Raw genomic sequence first — 20,727 nt, 5'->3', positions numbered from 1 at the left:
TGTGACGCCGACGCCCACCTGGGCTACAAAAAAACCCCAAAAAAACAAAGAAAAGACTACGAATCCGGACCCAACCACAAGACCGCGGAATAATGCACAGCATAGTGAATCCAGAAAGATTCACGCTGCAAAACCCAGGCTTCACGCCTTGAACAGCGTTTCTTCTATGACCCGCAGGAAGCAATTTCCCACCAGCTGCGCCTTGTCCAGGAGAACAGACGCTTACACTGCCTAGAAGCGGCCAAGCCCCTCTGGAGAGCAACGACGGCTAACATTTACAGTTGGGGTGAAAAAAATGGTAAAATGCTGTATTGGCTTGCCTCACACCAGCAGGTCAACAGAACAGTCCCAGAGCATAGGGATGAAACGAGCTATACACACCTTGCCCTGCCAGACATCGCTCAGGCATTTGCCCGTTACTACAAGGAATTGTACTCCCTACCCCGGGATAGAAACTTGACACCAAGTTGCCGTTTCCTAAACTCGATCGACCTCCCTTCCCTCTCCAGGGAAGACTCCCAGTTGCTCGATGACCCTATTTCGATGGAAGAGGTAGGGGACGCCCTCTCATTACTGCGTCCCGGGAAATCTCCCAGCCCGGATGTGTTCCCCCTGGAATGCCTGTTCCAAAAACAAGACTTCCTTCTCGCTCACCTTCTCAACCTGTTTGAAGAGGCGTGTCACACGGGGCCCCTTCCCGGAAGACTTGAACTCCGCCACTATAGTAGTGATCCCCAAGATGCAACCTCTAGCCTCCTTCTGCACCCACTTCCGCCCCATTTCGTTACTCAAATGTGAAATTAAAATTTTTGCAATGATCCTGGCCACCAGACTGAAAAGGGTGCTGCTGCTGCTCGTCCACACCGCCCAGTGCGTCTTCATGCCGCAAAGCACGCGACATTGCATTCAAAGGCTACATGTGGCCCTAGCTCACCGTCACTCCTTACCGCAGGACCTAGCCCTATTTCTTATTGATTTTGAGAAGGCGTTCAATACGTTAGACTGGGCCTACCTCCAAATAGTGCAGACCCGCTTCAGCCTTGGTCTGCATTGTCGGGGCATGGTTGATGTTCTCTACTCCCATCCCTCAACTCGGGTGTGTGTGAATGGAGTTCTATAAGACTCCTTCCCCATTAGGCACGGCACAGGGTGGCCCCTTGTCCCCCCTCCTCTTCGCCCCTCCTCTTCGCCTTAGTAATGGAGCCCCTAGCCCAACTCATCTGTGGCAATCCGCTAAGTGAGATGCCAACCCTGAGGATCGCATCGCCCTATATGCGGAGAACGTCCTCTTGTACTTGGCAGACCCAGCGACGAACGGCCCCCTATATCTTCACCTGCTCGAGGCCTTTGGACAAGCCTCAGGCCTGAAAGCGAACCCCTCCAAATCAGTGCTGGTTCCCCTGGCCCCCTCGAGGGACTGCTTTGACTGGCAGTCATCCATCCCTCTACGCAGACTAAGCTTCAAGTATTTGGGTGTATGGATGGCTCTGCACCCAGAACTCACCTGGTCCCTGATTCTACAACCACTGCTCCGCAAAGTACAAGAGGACCTAGCTAACTGGCAAAACCTCCACCTTAACGTGATGATCTGCATAGCCCTATCGAAAATGATATTACTCCGCTTCATATATATCCCCCTAAACATCCCTTCTCCAGATTTTGAGGTCTTGGTTCTGAAAGCTGGAAAATGACGCACAGACCTTTTTATGGTGGGGATCTTGGCCATGACTTGCGCGTATCCACTGTCAGCCAGGCCCCTTTGACAGTGGGCTTGGCATGTCCAATTTGTACCTCTAGTACCTTGCCTCTTAGCTCCTCGTTGCCCATGACTGGTTCAATAGGAGATGGTAGGATCTGGCCTAAAAGTTAGAGCTTTCTCACAAATCTACTGCAACCTAATAATAAACTCTCCTGGCTCACTAAACCATCTCCAGACCCAATGGGAGGGTTGGATGGGCCCACTGGAAGAGGACTGGCGTAACGCCCTGATATCCCCTTCCGAGCTCACCATCTCCTCCACATTAAGGCTAATACAAGCCTACTATCTCCACGCAGCGTACCTCCCCCCCTCACGCCTGCATAGGGCTGGTCTCAGCCGGATGCCACCTGCCCCCGGTGTGCAGCTACGCCTGTAGATTTCTTCCAAATGGCGTGGTCTTGTGAGGCAATGCAAACTTACTGGACCACAGTCGCCAGAGATCTGGTGCTGTTGTGGACAATTCTCCTCCCAATTTGATACTTCTAGGAATAACCGAGGGTGCAGGGGGCACCAGAGCCAAGAAGGTCCTTTAGGTACGGCTCTCCTGGTTGCAAAACGTGGCATAGTGGCAAAGTGGCTAAATCCATCTCCTCCCACCCTTACTTTGTGGGGGCGCAGAGTAGACTGTTGTGCCCAGCAGGAGAGGTTGGTGTTTGAGGCGAGGGGCTGTCCTCAAAAGCATGACCATCTATGGGGGAAGTGGCTGCACCTCTGGCCTACTCTTTCCGAGCTCCTACAGATTCACCCATGTATACGACTTGGTTGCAACTTATACATGTGATATTATATGCTAAATGTGTGCCTTGTTTACACGTTGGCCACACCGTGGCTGTTAAAACATTAAATCCTTTAACAAAAGAAAATCCCTATGGAAAAATGCATGGGGAAAGCGTGTTTTGGGAACACCCCTTTTTTTCTAGGCCCCCGTTTGACAGATCTTCCTGAACCTTTCAACACAGCAGTTGAATCTAAAAGGGAAAAGGTTTTGAGAATTTAGTGAAGATTCGTCAAGCGGCGCCAAAGTAATTGGCAAAACAAAACCGTGGGCTGGAATATTCAATGCTTATGACGTTCATAAGGATCCCTTGGAAGAGAAGCAGCACATTCCAATACTCCTTTATGCTGAGGACACTGTACTGATTGCGCACACCGCTTTGGGTTTGCAACTCCTTTTAGATAGCTTTGATTGATGAATAGTTTGGACAAATACCAAATTACAAAAAAAAACAAAAACATTATGGTAACAGGCCCAAAGAACACAAAATCTAAAAAGGTACATTTTGGTGAAAGAGGAATTTACTAATATAGAGACATGCTCCTATCTGGGCACCATTTTTGACGATGAAGGCACTTGGACACCTGATCAGGCAGCAAAGAAACTTGTTATGAGTAGATGTGGCGCAGAGATTTGGGAACAGACCAATGGAGGCACTTTTCAAATTATTTCAATCCAAAGGGTTAACTACAGTTCTATACGCCGCTGACTTATGGGGCTATACCAAGATGCCCGCCCGACAGGTAAAGGAAGGAATATGCTACTTACCAGTTTGCATCTGTTCTTGGCATGTAGGGCTGCTGACATTCATATCTGTGCATAGATCGCCGCCTAGTGTTGGGTCCGTATGATTGCTCATTGTTGTCCTGGAAGAGTCTTCGAAGTATCACGAGATAGGTGGCTCCTCCCCAAGACTACAGTGCGCATGGGCATCCTCTCCATCCTCAGGTAGTTTTTGCGTTTTCGCTTGTGGCAAACAGATCTATTTCCGGGTGTCCCCACTTCCGGAAGAATGGTTGGAGCACTTTGGGGTGAATTTCCCATTCGTGCATCTGTTGGCTGTGCCTGCTTAACAGGTCGGCCACTTGGTTGTCCTTGCCTGGGAGGTGTTCTGCCATGAGAAAAATGTTCCTCTGAATGGCCCATTTCCACATTGCTTGAGCTAGGTGCGACAGCTGTGGCGAGTGTGTTCCTCCCTGTTTTTAAATGTAATACATAGCTGTCATGTTGTCCAGGAGATTGATATGCATTTTCTTTTGCTGTACAGTCCAAAGTCCCTGCACTGTGTAATGTAGGACATGGGCTGCCCATCCTAGTAGGGATGCGTCCGCTGTTAACACTATTTGTGGGACAGGCTCTTGGAACAGTCGTCCCTTGCAAAGGTTTTGTGGATTCCACCAATGTAGAGAGTTGTATGCCCGACTGGTCACCAACACTAGGTCTTTTAATTCCCCGCGAGCCTGGTTCCACTGCCTTGCTAGGCATTCTTGTAGCAGACGCATATGTAGTCTGGCGTGAGGGACAATGAATATGCACGAGGCCATCATGCCTATTAGCTGCATAAACAATCAAGCTGGTAGTGAGTGTTGGGGTCTGAACATTTGTATTAGCGTTTGTATTCCCTGGACCCGTGCTGTGTTGGGATATGCTTTTGCTGCCAGTGTATCTATTGTTGCTCCCAGGTACTGTTGGACGTGGGAGGGTGTTAGATGTGACTTTGGGTAGTTTAGTGAGAATCCTAAACCGTGCAGGTGTATAGTCTTTGGCATGTGGTCGGCACATTGGTGGGCTGTTGGCGCATGTATTAGCCAGTCGTCCAGATAAGGATACACATGTATGTGTTGCCTTCTGAGATGTGCTGCCACTGTAGCTAGACATTTGGTGAACACCCGTGGAGCTGTTGTCACCCCAAATTGTAGGACTTTGAACTGATAGTGTTGTCCTTGAATGGTGAACCTCAAATACTTTCTGTGAGCAGGGTGTATTGGTATATGAAAGTATGCATCTTTGAGGTCTAAAGTTGCTAGGAAGTCTCCCTGGCGAAGCAATGGTAAGACTTGCTGGAGAGTGAGCATGTGAAAATGCTCTGACAAAATGTACAGGTTGAGGGGCCTGAGGTCCAATATTGGTCTGGGAGACCCGTCCTTCTTTGGAATTAGGAAGTATAGGGAGTATACCCCTGTTCCCTGATGTTGCAGTGGGACTGGTTCTATGGCCCCCTTTTGCAGCATACTGATAACCTCTTGCTGAAGTAGCGTTATATGTTCCTGTGACATAGGACGGTGCACGGGTGGTATGTTGGGTGGAGTTGAGGTGAGCTCTAGGCAATAGCCATGTTGGATAGTTTGCCTGACCCACTTGTCTGTGGTGATATTTAACCAGACTGGCAGAAATTGTTGTATTCTTCCCCCGACTGGTGTTGTGTGGTCTGGGGGGAGTGTCAAGAAGTCACTGTTGTGTTAGTGGAGGATCTATTGCATTGCCTCCACGACCTCTGCCCTTGGTATTGTTTCCTCTATAACCACCCCTGCTGGTGTTCTTGTTATATGTGGATTGTGTGTTACTCTTGTAGTTGGAGGATTGCTGTGATGTTCCTCGTGCTCCTCCTCTATAATTGGAGCGACGAAAGGAGCCCCAGTGTTGTTGGGACTGACGAGCTCCCATAGACTTTGCAGGTTCTGCATCCTTTTTCATTTTGTCCAGAATTGAATCAACTGCTGGACCAAATAAAAAGTCTGGATTGATTGGCTGATTAAGAATTGTAAATTGGACTTCATTCTTAAAGCCTGATATACGAAGCCATGCGTGGCGCCTTATCAGCACACTGGTATTGATGGATCTGGCAGCTGTGTCTGCCGCGTCTAGGGCACATTTAATGGATGCATTGGTGATGAGCTTTCCCTCTTGTATAAGTTCATCTGCCTGCTGTTTGTAGGGATCAGGTAAGTGTTGGAGAATTTCTTCCAAACTGTCGTAGTGCACCCTATCATATCTGGCTAGCAAGGCCTGTGTATTGGCTATTCTCCAGGAATTTGCTTCCTGAGCCGCCACTCTTTTGCCTGATGCCTCAAAGATCTTAGATTCCTTGTCTGGAGGTGCGGCCTCACCAGTAGTCTGTGAGTTTGCACGCTTACGTGTGTTTGATACCACTAAGGAATCTTTGGGTAGCTGTCCTTTGATGTATGTAGGATCTATAGGTGCAGCCCTGTATTTTTTCTCAATTCTAGGGTTTATGACCCGTGCTCTAGCAGTGTCCTTAAAAATGTCACCTGCATGTTTTAACACCCCTTTTAACATTGGGAGTGTTTTAACGTGTCTCTCAGATGTTGTAAGTGTATCAAAGAGGAAGTCTTCCTCAATAGCATCAGAGTGCATCTCTACATTGTGGTAGGTTGCTGCTCTATCTAACAGTGAATTAAATGCAACTGTATCCTCTGTGGGTGATGGCTTAGTAGGGCATACTGCAGGGTCTGTAATGGGCAGAATCCCTTCAGTGTCTGGTTCCCCTCCTCCACCCCATGGCTGTGTGTCTGGCTCTGTATTTGGGTTTTGTGGATAACCAAAACCTACATCTGCGTCCTGATCTTCATCAGGGTTGTAGCCAGAGCGTGTTGGTGAGGTTATGGTATAAGGAGTAGTAGGCATAGCAGGAGTGATAGGTTCAAAGAGTATAGGAGAGGTGGCACAGTCTCTCTTTTTCTTTAGGGGGATTCTGGAAAAGTCTTCAGTTGGTAAAGGTCTTTTCTTTTTGGTATACAGTCACTTTACCAGTTTTTGGATCAATGTAGAGTTTTGACTGGTCCTCTGTGGAAGGATCTGGGTGAAGAAGTTCCTCTTCCACAGTCCTTGGTTTTGGTGCTATAACCTTTGGTTTTTGTTTCTTCGGGTCGACGCTTTTTGGGGCTTTGACCGTTTTAGGTGTTTGGATCGGTTTGGGGTGTTTTTCAACAGGTTTTGTTGGTTGAAAGTCCTTTGCTGGCTTCACAACCTGTTTCGGACCGAGCGGTTTTGTCGGTTCGACAGTTGTTTTGGAGCTTGTTGTTTCGGCTCGACGCGCTTTTTCGGTTCAATGGGCTTCGGCTCGACCGATTTCCTTTCGTCCACCTTCGGTTTCGGTTCGACTGTAGTTCTGGTCGTAGGCCTTGTTCTGTCGTCGACCGGTTTTTCCCCTTTGTCGATACCTGAGGCTGATTTGCTCGATTCGACGTGCTTTTGTTTTTGTGTCGAATCGACGTGTTTTGGCTTCTAGGTTGACTCGACTGCTTTGGTCTTCGATGTCGACTCGACGGTCTTTGGTTTCAAAGGTTGCAGTGGTACTGTGGCCTTCGGGTCAACGTAATTCGGTCCGAAGACTGTATTATCGATTAGTTTCGGTTTCGATGGAACCGATGTTGTGTGACGTGTCTCAGAAGGCTCTTTTGATACATTCTTAGCCGGGCGGTATGGCGGGGCTGTAGAACGAGGTTGTTGATCTCGGCTAAGGCCTGCTGGCGATGCCTCGACCTGAGTCTGATAGAGGTGTAGTGTCTATATGGGGCGGTGTACTCACGGTTCGCCCCTCGCCATCATCGGAGTCGTCTTCAACTGCTACGATGTCCTGATCATAGTCTTCGAGATCGACGATTAGTTCTCCCTCTTCGGGGTAATATTCGGAGTCTGGCTCCGAGTATTGTCTGTCGTCTTGATCTGAGAATTTGGCGCTCGCTAGAACTTCTTCGCCATCGAAGAGGTTATCGGGCTCTGGCGCAGATCGTTGTATTTCTTGCCTCGCTGCCCGTCGATTCCGAATAGTCTTTTTTGATCGTAACTGGGAACAGGCTAGGCAACTATCTTCATTGTGATCTGGAGATAGGCATTTATTGCACACTGGATGCTTGTCTGTGTGCGGGAACTTTGAGTTGCACTGAGGGCAGTACTTGAATGGACTTCGTTCCATCGACGGTCGGTCCACGTGGTGTCAAGAAGGCCTCATGGCCCGATTTAATGACTGGAGTGCAACAAAGTTGTAAAAAGTGTATCGGCACTGAGCGCTGAATACCGACGGATCCGAAGGCCTTTTGAAAAGTTTTCCTTGATTCCAAACTTGGAGAGTAGGAAAGTACATCCGAACCCAATGGCGGAGAAAAACAATCTGGGGATGGAGAGGATGCCCATGCGCACTGTAGTCCGAGGGAGGAGCCACCTATCTCGTGATACTTCGAACACTCTTCCAGGACAACAATGTGCAATCATCCGGACCCACCACTAGGCGGCGATCTATGCACAGATATGAATTCAGCAGCCCACATGCCTCGAACAATAAATTCCTGAGGCGTTTGTTATCCCAGCAATACCAGGTAAAGAAGGTCACTAGAAGGTAGGGTGTTGTTGAAAGGTCCTTTCCCTCAGTCAGCAGGAAGATACCGGGCTGAGCGGAGATATGGAGGTAGGAGGTGGAGGCGAGGTGGGAGAAGGGAGAGACATTAATAACAGCCTAGACTCTCTTGCGAAAACGAAAAGACACTCCTTGAAAATACCCTATTAGTACACTCAGCGCTAAGAGAAATAACTGCAATAGACTGAAATGGTTGAAAGAGACATCAGCTAAGCACTCGTATAATGTTTCACACTGTAACTGGAAATTCACTTTGAACAAAACTAATACTCTAATTATCTGGCTTTGTGTAATCCCTCTCTGCGAGTCCTGAAGCTCCCTTTTATAAAAATATCCTAGCCCTTGCTTGCTAAAATACTTTTATCATCCTTCACCCCTTGCCCAGTCTCCCTCTTGCTTTTAAAAACACATTAAAAAAAACTGTATCCATAGCTACCTTTTGGGACACCATCATCGCTCTCGCACTTTTAAGCCAGGGTCAATGTGCATGCTCGTCTTTGAGACTAGAAAACAAAACTATATTTTCCACAATGCATTTGCTTTTAGGTTTCAATAAACCCAAACCTGTGAGGAAATATCACAAGACGCTTGGCAGCTGTTCGGTTTCAAAGTCTTTCTCTTCCCCTTTCTTTCTAGTCCACCTTTGACACCCTCTTTCCTAAATCACGTTGAGTCTCAGCATCCATTAGTTTTTCTCAGCATCAGACCCGCAGAGGCAGATTCCAAGACTGCTTCCATCCTTACTGAACGGTTTGTGCCGTGGGCACCGGAACGGAGTCTCTGTACTCTGGAAGCAAAAGGGTGTGTTCTGTTTTTCTTCCTAAGCTGCTGCTGGCCTACGCCCATCTCAGCTTCTGAGGGGGAGGCAGCTGGCAGCCCTGAGCCTGCTTGCAGCAGGAGGTCACTGTGCTATCACTGCTTGCTTGTAATGATGACACGGTGTCGTTACTGAGCTTAGTGAAAATTACTTACATTATACGGAGCTCTGTTGCACAAGGACAGTAGGTTCCTTTACAGCTTATGTATCTGGTGACATTGAGAGTGGCTCTGTACACTGCTCTCTTACCTGACGTTAGTCACAGTAACTTACAGTATACACAGCTCCTTTCTCCGGTGCACATCTTCTATACCGAACAGCAGTGGGTACCATTACTTATCCATTACCTGGTGACAGTGAGCAACATGAAACCCACCTTTATCTGGTGGAAAAGGCATTATACACAGTCCTCTTACCTGGTACAGCCAACAGTCTCGACTGCTCTCACTCCTCTCCGGTCCCCGGCAGGATCCGCAGCGCCCCCGCATTACTCCCTCCATCGCTATACTCTAGACTGAAGAGGGGCCGCAGGGTGGGGGGGAAGGAGGCCCCGGAGAAGGTGAAGAGCAGAGAGCGGTCATCCACATTGTACACCGAGAGCCTGCCCGCCTCATAGTCCAGGAAGAGACCCACAGCCCTGGGGGGTAAACGGGGGGTCAGGAGGGTGGGAGGGTCAGTGAGAGCTTCGTATTCACCATCCATGAGCCCCACTGTCCAGTATCCATCCTCAGGCGATAGTGCGATCTCCCCCTTCCTGCTCACAGCCTCGTCACACACCCCCAGCTCCCAGCTCGTCTTGTCCTCCACCTCCACCTCCCAGTAATGCCTCCCGGAGCTCAGCTTCTCTCTCCCCAGGACAATGACCACAGGATCGAATCTCTGGGGAGTGTCCGGCACATCCTGGTATCTGTCCCCGCGCCTCACGCTCCTTCCGTCCTCAGACAGGACAAGCCAGGGACTCGCAGTGTCCGGATCCAGGGTCACAGCAGCTGCAAAACGGGAATAGGCAGAAAACAGAGTTCAGCAACAAGACAACCACAGTAGTAACTACAACTCACCCAACCACACAGTACTCACAAGCAGCCAATCAGAATCCCAACAGAACAACACTAAGCATTGAATCCATTCACATTACTAACAAGCAATGGCAAAGCCAATAAGTTTCACAGTCACCAACTTTCACCTATGCTAATTCTATCGAATGTCATTTTTTATCACATGTTGCATATGCTCTGTAACCAGGATTAAAGTAATGACACTAGGACAATGCTAGCTGTGTCATAGGGTTTTAAAAAATGTTTGAGTTGTTACAAGAGATTTCGTGGCAAAACCTAAACGTGATGTTCTATACTATTCCATAAAAAAAGGGGGAGCTGCAGAGTGTAACCGTTTTAAAGCATGTTTTGCTTGAGTGTGTCTTAGAGAGCTACTAAAACATGTGAATCAGGGTAATCACTCTTTGTACCAGCCTGTCATGTGGTGCAGGAGTGTGTAGTTATGTAGGGACGAAGGGTTGGGTAGTAAAAAGTTTCTGGTGAACCTGGAGTTCTGCTGCTCCCAGGGCACTGAGACTAGAATGCCAGCCTGAGGCTGCATGTCTTTATAAGATGGGATAAGCACCCCCCCAAACACCTTCAAACCCCCCCTCTCCACCAAACACCTTCAACCCCCCCGCCCCTCTCCAACCTGTTTGGACACATGCCCTACGTATGAGGTTGCTTGCATCTGTTTCAGTTGTTATGGCCAGCAGTCGAAGTGTGTTAAAGAAAAGTATGGGAATTGGGATTCTGCTTGCAGCTGGGGCAGGGTCATTGAGAATGGGGTGGGGTCATTGAAAATAGGGGCGGGGTCATTGAGAATGGGGGCGGGGTCAAAGGTGTGGCTAAAAAACATATTCTTTGAGGTTAATAGATACTCGGAGTAGTGCTTCTGCTGGTCCGCAATACACTTGCACCATTTTTCTGAGACGTCCGTGGTGGGAGGGCTTGGACTCCTCAGTCTTTAGGGTTCCCCTATTGCTGAAGGTTTTCAAGCTTGAAGTTGAAAAGGTTTTAAACCCGTTTTGTGCTACCGTTTGTTTCCATTACCTTTCAGTGATGGCACGGCTGATTCAGATTCCGGCTCATTGTCGCGCTGCTCTCACTCAGCAGTTGTTGCAGCATGGAGTCCCCAATGCGGGGTCTCCAGTTGTCATTGTAGTCGAGGCGGATCCTGCGTACCGTTTTGAGGTGTTTTACTCCTGGGTTACGTTTCCTGCTGTGGATGTGAATGATAATTCTTTCCATGCTTATACCCCTGCCACTGTTCTGGCTGCTTATTGTCCATTTGTGGTTGTTGAAGTTATGGCTTTGGATCTTCAGATTTGGTTTAATGGCACTCTACCACATCTATCCTGTTTATATGGGCCCTTGAGTATTGATGGTGCCACTTGGCATCCTAATCATCTTAATGCGAATTTAGCGGAGGTTTGTTTGTTATATGGTGATGTTGTTCTTTATAAACGCCTGATCTTGTATCGCCACCTGGGGCAGCGCCTCTGGTGTAGGCTGCACATGGTGGTGGTCTTGTGATTAGCCCCGTTATGATTAATTTGGTAATGGGCAAACGTGCTCAAAATCGTGAGGATTTGCCATTTAGGACTGATACAATTTTTCCACTTACTGGTCCTGTTGGGAAGCATAGGATCCTTACTCTGTGCTTACCGAGTGGTCTAATCCCTCCTTCGGCCGACTGCAACACATGGGGGGCGGGGTTTGCCTCAGTGTATACACTTTACTATGGCACCCCCCCTCCATGAGCGTTCTTACGAACGTTCTTAAAAAGATACAGGATAAAAATGGGTCAGGTCCTGCGCTGGATATGAAATTGTTGGGCATTTTTTCAATAGTATCTGGTATGATTCTTTCTAATGTTAAAGGTGAAGCAGCGGCTTTGATGGTTCGTGAACGCCTTTTGACGGTACATAAACTGGATCGGGAACGCGAGTTGCCGATTATTTTTGCTGACATTTATACGTCCTTGGGGCGCAAAAATTTAGGCGTTAGACCTTCTCCTTTGTCTCAGGACAAGCTCCTTCCTGTAAAAGAGGGACGTCCAGTTTTTCCTAAAAATACTTAGGGCAAAAATAAGCAGCAACAGGAGCCTATGTCTCGTAGTGGTTCGCCACCACCTGATGCTTCTGAACATAGATATGATAAACGTGATCACTCGAAGATTAAAACTCCTGAGAGGTTCAAGGTTCCTGAAACTCGTTCCTTTCAGGAATTGTCTACTCAACAGTACGACAGGGGAGGACGACAAGATTACAGACAAGGACGAGTCCACGCAACCCCATATTGTTGTATTTATATATATTTTGAATTTCACCTCGGCTTGGAGGACGAGAGCCAAGATACCGAAAGCACCATTCCATATATCCAGTTGATCTGCTCTCCCTGATTATCAACCGTGAGCAGCAACAGGAGGGAGGAGGTGGGGGAACAAGGAAAGCGCAACAAAAGGAAAAGCAGTGATGGAGTTGGGGAGGGGACGATCTGTGGATGGGTCAATCACCAGGAAGTGCAAGGAAGAGAGAAGCGAAGGAAGAGAGAAGCGAAGGGAGGGAGGCGTTGGGGAAACAGGGAAAGTGCAACAAAGGGAAAAACGGTGATGGATCATGGAGGAGGTGATCTGTGGACGGGCAAGCACCGGGAGGTGTGAGGGAGCAAGAAGTGATGGGAGGGAGGAAGTGGGGTAACAGGGAAAACCAGCAAAGAAGGGAAAATCAGTGACCGAGTCGGGAGAAGGGGTGATCTGTGGACAGGGAAAGCAACGGTGGCAGTGATGGGAGGGAGGTGGCGGGAACAGGGTAAGAAGCAATGGAGGCATGCGGGGTGGGAAGAGAGAGCTTGCAAAACATGCACTCTAATGGACTGTTACAGTTCATAATTTTTTAGGTCTCGGCCTAGCATACACTGCGCTGCAGTGTTTGCGCAGCCGAGATTTTATGTTTTGGAGTAGGGGGCTTAAACCCGCCCCTCTTCTCCATTGGCTGGCTTCCTAAACGGAGGCCAGCCATTGGAGCAGAGGGGCATCACTCCGTTTAAGCCCCGTCCGTTTCGGATTGGGGGCGTGTTTTTTAGTTTCTTTGGCTCTTTGACATCATCTGTCACTCAACAAAAAACACGCCCCCCAGTCGCAAAATGGCGGTGCGTTTCTCCGAGGCATTTCTGCTTTGCCTCGGAGAAACGTGGTGGTGTGGAGCGCACCTCGGGGAGAACGGTGTGCTGGCCCGCTTTTTCAATACAGGTAAGAGCCCCTTTTCTGGCCCCCCCCCCTTCCCTCGTTGTGCTTGCTTTCCTGCCCCCTCGTGTTTTTCTGGCATCTGTCCCCTCGTTGTGCGTCTGCCCCCTCGTGCTAGCTCTTCTGCCCCCTCCCCGCCCGTAATCCGTGCACCCCTCTGAATGTGCCGTTTTTCTTGCCTCTGCCCCCTGATTGTGCTGTTTTTCTTGCCTTCTGCCGCCCTGATTGTGCCGTTTTTCTTGCCTTCTGCCCCCTGATTGTGCCGTTTTTCTTGCCTTCTGCCCCCTGATTGTGCAGTTGTTCTTGCCTTCTGCCCCGATTGTGCAGTTTTTCTTGCCTTCTGCCCGCTGATTGTGCAGTTTTTCTTGCCTTCTGCCCCCTGATTGTGCCGTTTATCTTGCCTTCTGCCCCTGATTGTGCCGTTTTTCTTGCCTTCTGCCCCCTGATTGTGCCGTATTTCTTGCCTTCTGTCCCGATTGTGCAGTTTTTCTTGCCTTCTGCCCCGATTGTGCCGTATTTTTGCCTCTGCCCCCCTGATTGTGCCGTTTTTCTTGTCTTCTGCCCCCTGATTGTGCCGTTTTTCTTGCCTTCTGCCTAGATTGTGCCGTTTTTCTTGCCTCTGCCCCCCTGATTGTGCCGTTTTTCTTGCCTTCTGCCCCGATTGTGCAGTTTTTCTTGCCTTCTGCCCCCCGATTGTGCCGCTTTTCTTGCCTTGTGTGTGGGGCTGTGTGTGGGGAGCTCTGTGTGGAGGGGGGGGCTCTCTGTGTGGGGGGCTCTGTCTGTGGGGGGCTCTCTGTGTGGGGGGGCTCTGTCTGTGGGGGGGCTCTGTCTGTGTGTGTAGCTTTTTTTGTGGGTGGCTCTGTGTGTGGGTTGCTCTGTGTGTGTGGGTGGCTCTATGTGAATGACTGTGTGGGTGGCTCTGTATGTTTGTGTGGGTGGCTCTGTATGTGTGTGTGTGTGGCTGTATGTGTGTGGCTGCAAATGTAATAGGTCTTCCATTTGCGAGCGATTAAGGCATAGGCATTGTAAATGACAATGGAATTTATTTATGTTTTAAAAACAAAAACATAAATAAAAATAATGTCATGAGCAATGCCAATAGCTCTAACTTTAACAATGCCGAGACCATTGCATTGTAAATGCTTGTTTTTAAAGTACCTCTGCAGGCGCACAAAACAGACCGGAAGCAGTACTTGGTCCAAGCTGCACGCCAAGGACACTCAAGAACCTGGGGAGGACGCCGGATGACAGGAGGAGGCACTGTCCAATAGAAAGTAAGAAAAGGAGTGCGACGTGGGAGCAAACCTAAGGTGAGTAATGGGCGACCTCTAAGCCCCTTCTAAGATGTTTTTTTTCGTTACAAGAGATATCTCAAGCACAGGGCAAGCGCTGTGTAGGGGAGCCTAAAAATTAAGACACATCATCCTATAAATCATACAGTGACTCACACTTCTGCTCGGTGGCAAGTTTCTTTGCTTGTAGTTTCTGCAACTTTAAGGTAAAATCAAGATAAAATAAAGTACTTTAAGGCTGAAAAAAAAAATACTGTCCATTTTTGGGAAAGGATTGTCAGACTCTGTAGCGTTGCACCTCCGAGGTTTGGGATAATGCAGTTCTTGATTGTAATACCGAGGGGGTGTAACTTTTATAAACTAATAACAGAAAACTCAATTCAAATGACTAAAACAGATGGTCAATGTAAATTGAGTAAATATTTCATATAAATACATTTAAATAAATATATGGGTTATGGAAGTAAATTATCAAGACTAATAAAATAAAGAGGGATACACTGTTCCAAAGACATTTTTATTTTTCCAGTGAGAAATAATTCCCTTAGCCCATATTCTTCGCCCGCTGTCTGCTGACCACTCTTACTGATAATTATACAGCTCTCCAAGAAAAAACAGCCTGTTATTTCCCGAAAGGAGCAAATCCAAAAGTTAGGAAACGGAAGAAACAAATCCATCTCCTCCAAATTGTAAAGGGCTCCCTCCAATGTAACTATTTACGTTTCATTTTGTTAAATAATAGACAAGACTAGAAGCCTAGGAAACTTTTTTTTATTTTTTTTAATATTTTTATTTGCATTTTATCCATGAACAATAAGAGCACATCACCATTGAATATCACACCCCTCCCCCAAGCCCACCCTCCCCCCACTCTTCCCAGCACAAGAAAAACAACAGTTCGTGATTTAAGCCATATCACGTGCGCTGTCCACATCTTATTCCACAATGTCATATCGTCATGGTACTGCTCTCCTTACGCGAGCCCCACTTCTACTCCTCGTCTCATAATCCTCCATCAAGGCCATGGTATTTCCTCCATTTGTTCCACACTCTCCCAAACTTTTTGGGGCAGCCCCTTGCCTTATATGTGACCCTTTCCGCTGCCATGTACAGGTCTAGGCCTCTCCTCCATTCCTCTATTTGTGGTGTCTCAGCCGCCCCCCAGTATTTTGCCACATCCCTTTTAGCAACAACTAGGGCCAGGACCAGGAATATCAGTAGCGGACGTGTGAGATCTAGGTCATTAGTCATCCCCAGTAGGACAAGTTTGGGCTCTACCGGCAAGGGGACCTCCAACACCGCCCCCAGCTCTCTCATAATCTCCCCCCAGTAGATCTGGATCATGGGGCAGGACCAGATATGATAAAAATTCCCTGCCTCCCGGCCTCATCTCAGGCAATTTGTGTCTCCTATCTTCCCTATCTTATGTAGTCGTACCGTATCAAAATAGGTCCTATGTAGAACATTAAACTGTATCAGTCTTAGTCGCGACTTAATTGCCATCTCTCGTGGGTGCAGGAGGACTGTGTCCCAATCTACCAAGTCCATCTCCCCTACATCATCCTCCCATTTCTTCCTAAGGATAGCCAGACCGTCCGGAATGTTATTCATAAGGGTCTTGTATGTGAGTGAGACTGCCTTCTCAAGTATCTGTTCTTGCAGCAGTCGACCCTCCAGGGGTGCATATTCCGGTAGTACAGACCCTAACTCCCCCTCTGCTTGCCACGCATGCCGCAGCTGAGCATACTTCAGATATTGCGTGGGTAATAGTCCGAATTCCGCCCTCAAGTCTGGGAACGACTTTAGCTCCCCCCTAGTGGTCACGTCCCCTATTGTCGAGATCCCTATATTATCCCAAGGCCGGAACCCCCTCAGCTTATTCAGTTCTCGCAGCCAAGTGCAGTTCCACAGAGGAGTTTGCCTAGTGGGCTTCTTCTCCCAGCCGATAGCTTTGGTCGCTTTATACCAGATCATCAACGTTAATCTGGTAGCAGGCAATAGTCTTCCCCGTCCCTTGCCCCCGTTTAAATAATAACTGTAAGGGCGGGTTCCCATTGCGTGTCTTTCAAGGGCATATGTGGGGTGTGTGATTGGGGCATGAAACCATTTGTTAATAACCACCAGATGTTCCGCCCAGTAATAAGCCTCAACATTAGGAAGAGAAATGCCTCCACTGTACTGATGCCTCTGCAATGTGGACAGTGCTACTCTAGCCTGTTTACCAAGCCACAGAAAAGCACAAACCTCCGAGTTCAGTTCTCTGAACACCCTCAGGGGGAGCGGGTAGTATTCATTTTGGAATGCGTAGAGGATTTTATGCAGAGTCACCATTTTATACATGGCCGCCCTGCCCAGCAGCGTAAGGGGTAGGAGCCTCCATCTAGCAGAGTCCTCTACAAATGTATGCACTACCCGTTCGACATTCCTGGTAAAGGAGCATTGCCGGTCCCGTGTCACAAACACTCCCAGATATTGAAATCCCTCCATGGTCGTCTGCAGTCGATGTGGAAGGTTACTCCATATTCCTTGGCTGCTCGGGTCATATAAGACGGATTTGTGCCAGTTAATCTTATAGCCCGCATGGTCCCCGTACCTTTCCAGCTCTGCAAAGAGCGTCGGTATTGTCGTCTCCGGGTGCGTAATGTACAACAGGACATCGTCTGCGTATAGGGATATTTTCTCCTCTGTGGCATCATGCGGTCCTAATCGAAATCCTCTGATATCCGAGTGCTGTCGGACCGTCGCGGCGAGAACCTCAATCGTCAGTGCGAAGAGCAAGGGTGACAGAGGGCATCCCTGCCTAGTTCCCCTCCTCACCGAGAAATCGGAGGAGAGTGTTCCATTCACCTTGACCCTAGCCCTAGGGTCCGTGTATAGGAGCCTAATCCACTGCCTATAGATTGGGCCAAAGCCGAACCGCACTAGTACTCCCTCCAAGAAGGGCCAATGGACCGCATCGAGCGAAAAAAAACAGTGGGGGTCCAGCCTCTTACCCACTTCCTGCAACCAGTTGTGTGCCCGGCGAAGATTAAATCTAGTGGCCCTACCCGGGAGGAATCCCGTTTGATCCAAGTGAACCAGGGCAGAGATTACCCTCCGTAGTCTGAGCGCAAGGACCATCGCCAATAGCTTAGCTTCTACATTCAAAAGCGATATGGGACGGTAGGAGGAGCAATCCTCCGGTGGTTTACCGTCCTTAAAAATAGGGACAATCGTGGCCATCCGAAGATCCATGGGGAGTACCCCATCCTGTACCGCCCCCTCGAAGAGACCCAGGATGTGTCGAGCCAGGAGATCTGCTGTTTTCTTAAAGAACTCCGCCGGGAACCCATTTGGACCCGGCGACTTCCCTGCGCGCAGCCTAATTATGGCCCCTTTAACTTCCTCTAGTGTGATGGGAGTCTCTAAATCTGCCAGGTCCGCGTCAGCCAGTACCGGAAGTTCCAGGTGCTCCATATAGTGTATGGCATCTTCCAGAGTCCCCAAGTCTCTTGCCTCGTAAAACAGCCGGTAGTGCGTAGCGAAAGCTTCAGCGATCTTAGTATTTGACACTGCAAGGTTACCCTGTGGGTCCTTGACCTGCTCTACCCATCGGGCGTACCTCTCCTTCCTACTTAGCCATGCCCGCAATTTGACAGATTTATCTCCTACATCGTAGAGACGATGTAGCGTCGCCAGCGCCTGTGTTTTAGCCTCTCCCATCACCAGGCTTCTATAGTGGGACTGAACATCCGACAAGGTACGGAGAGTCCGTGGGTCTCTGTCACCCTGGTACTTCCTTTCTAGTGCCAGTATCTGTGCTTCCAGCGCGTCAAGCTCTCTTCGGGCCTCCCGATTCTTTTCTGCCACCCTGTTCTGGGCTCTGTCCCTCATCACCGTCTTAAAGGCCTCCCATAGGACGACAGTGGAGGAGACCGAACCCACGTTCTCAGCCAGGTAGACTTTAACATCCGCCCGGAGGCCCTTCAAAATGGCCGGGTTCTGCAGGTCCCATGCCGCCAGTGTCCACAAGCCCTCTCTCTGCAGCCTCTGCCCCCTCACCCTTACCACGAGCGGAGAGTGATCCGATATCCCCCTAGCTGTATAGTCCGCTGCATCACTCCTCGACACTACGTGACGGGCCAGAAAAATATAGTCCAGCCTCGAGTAAACCATATGTGCTCCAGAAAAGAAGGAGTACGTCCTATCGTCTGGGTGTAACCACCGCCAGACATCCGTCAACCCTACAGCATTAATTGTGGTAGCCAAAGCGGTTGGGGCCTGGTCCCTAGGTCTAGCTCCAGTTCTGTCCAGTGACGGGGCCATGACGTCATTGAAGTCTCCCCCCCAAAACCTGTATAGTGTCTGAGGTATCCAGTAGGACCTCCGTGATCCCCTTCAGTGTGTCCGCCTGTAATTTGGGTGGGGGGGTAAGGGGGGGGGGATATGCCAAAATTATGGTATACTCTTTCCTCCTCCAAGTGCCTCACACCCCCACATATGTCCCCTGAGTGTCTATCCAGGTACGGGAAATCTTAAAAGGCTGATTCTTTCTTATGAGGATGGCAACCCCTCTTGAGCCCTTTGTAAAACCTGCATGCACTAACACTCTATAGCACCCCCTCGCCAGAAAGCCACAGCTCGTGCCCATAAGGTGTTTTTCTTGTAATAGGACAACGTCGGCCCAGCCTTTTCACGTGGGCATTCACTAGGCCTCTCTTGAGTTTACTGCCCAGGCCATTCACGTTCCAGGTTAGTATGGAGAAGCCCTCTGAACCCTGACTCATGGGTACTCGTATATCCGACATCCCACCACAACCTGTCAATCTGCCCGAGCTGGCCCATCATGTGTGGAGTGGTCTGCTGTGCGGTGAATGTGACCCTGATGACGTGTCCTGACCCACTCTCCCCCTGACTCCTCCCCTCCCCAACCCCCATCCCCCCAACTGTTCCCCCCCCAACTGTAAAACAATCGCAACCCCCCCCCCTTTACCCCCCTCCCCACCTCTCCCTCCCTCTGGTCCCATCTGCCACTGAAATAGGACTGTCGGCAGAGAAGGTCTGTCACCCTCCCGTAAAACCCCCCTCAACCTAGGCTCAATATCTACGCAGGAAACATGCAACCTCCCTGCCAACGCAGCCCACTACTGCAACACTGGAATACTTAAACAACAATACACAATAGGTTTAAAGGGGGGGGGGGGGTGGTAGATGAACTTGCGTGCCCCATGGCGTTGAGCTGAAAGTTCAAGTGTCCAGGTCCGCCACCGCTCAGGAGCGTGAGTCCTGTGTCTCAGTTCTCGGGCCCTCAGCTTGGCCGGGTGCATCCTGCTCCAGTTCCCGGATGGCTACCACCAGGGGGTGCATCGAACTCTCCTCGTCTCCCTCTCCTCCAGATGATCGGCCCCCCGTTTCTTCCTCCCCTTCGGAGCGCGCGTTCCTCCTCAAAGCGTGGAATCTGGACCCCACTGCATCCCCTCCGGTCGGCGATGTCGAGCGCCCCCTCCGGCGGCTCACCGCAGAAGACCCCGGATACGGCGTTGACTGCCTTAGTCTCACGCTCCGTAGTCTCCCCGATCTCCGGGGCTTCGGCCAGCCCCATTGGGACCCGATAGTCTCCCTCCGGGCGGGCGCCCCAGGGTTCCCGGCATCTGGCCTCCCAGGTGGTGGACGTTTTTCTAACCATTACCACGCATCATCCGGATGAGTAAAGAAGTGTGTCTGATCCTTGTATATTACTTTAAGTTTTGCTGGAAAAAGTAGCATGTACTGAATATGAAGGTCTATTAGTTTCCCTTTCACCATATCAAAAGAGCGCCTCTGCTTCTGAACTTCCTGGCTGTAGTCTGGGAAGATCATAATATGCGTATTTTCTAGTCGGATCTCTGCCAGCTTTCTAGCCTCCCGCAGAATCAGATCTCGGTCCGCAAAGTTAAGGAACCTGGCTATGACCGGCCTCGGTCACGCCCCCCTCCGGTGGCTTCACCAGCAGCGCCCTATGAGCGCGCTCGATCACAAAACAAGCAGAGAACTGAGCCCTTGGGAAAGTCTCCTTCAGCCAGTTGAACAGGAAGGTCACCATATCGGTCCCTTCAATACCCTCCCTAAAGCCCACAAAGCGGAGGTTGTTACGTCGGGCACGGTTTTCCGCATCATCCACCTTCCACAGCAGTTGACGGTCAGAGGCCTGGAGGTCTGCCATATCCTTCCGAAGGGTAGTAAGTGAGTCTTCCGCTTCGCCTATCCATCTTTCCGCCATGGTCACCCTTTCAGTCAAGTTACGGAAGTCCTGTCTCAGGAGCGTCACTTCCGATCCCACCTCGCCAATTTTAACTTCTAGCGCCGCTCGGGACTCTTGTATATCCGCCCTGGACGCTTGGATCGCTCCCATCAGCAGGTCAGTATCAGAGCGGGAGCCGGAGGCTCCTGTGCCCACCGGGGGCGGTCCCG

The 20,727-nt window shown here is 49.7% G+C and overlaps 1 protein-coding gene across 1 annotated transcript in view; it reads right to left on the bottom strand.

Annotated features, from left to right (window-relative positions):
* The window catches only part of LOC144753941 (E3 ubiquitin-protein ligase TRIM39-like), a 170,737-nt gene that overhangs the window by 56,560 nt on the left and 93,450 nt on the right, over window positions 1-20,727 (bottom strand). Inside the window, exon 9 of the mRNA XM_078641469.1 lies at window positions 9,142-9,714. Within this exon, the coding sequence (XP_078497595.1) occupies window positions 9,170-9,714 (545 nt within the window). The 3' untranslated portion in view covers window positions 9,142-9,169. The remainder of the gene's footprint in view (window positions 1-9,141; window positions 9,715-20,727) is intronic.

This window comes from Lissotriton helveticus, chromosome 5_1, assembly GCF_964261635.1.
Source record: "Lissotriton helveticus chromosome 5_1, aLisHel1.1, whole genome shotgun sequence".
NCBI classification, from domain to species: Eukaryota; Metazoa; Chordata; class Amphibia; order Caudata; family Salamandridae; genus Lissotriton; species Lissotriton helveticus.
Note: the sequence above shows the minus strand (reverse complement) of the source record. Positions and strands in the feature narration are given on the sequence as shown.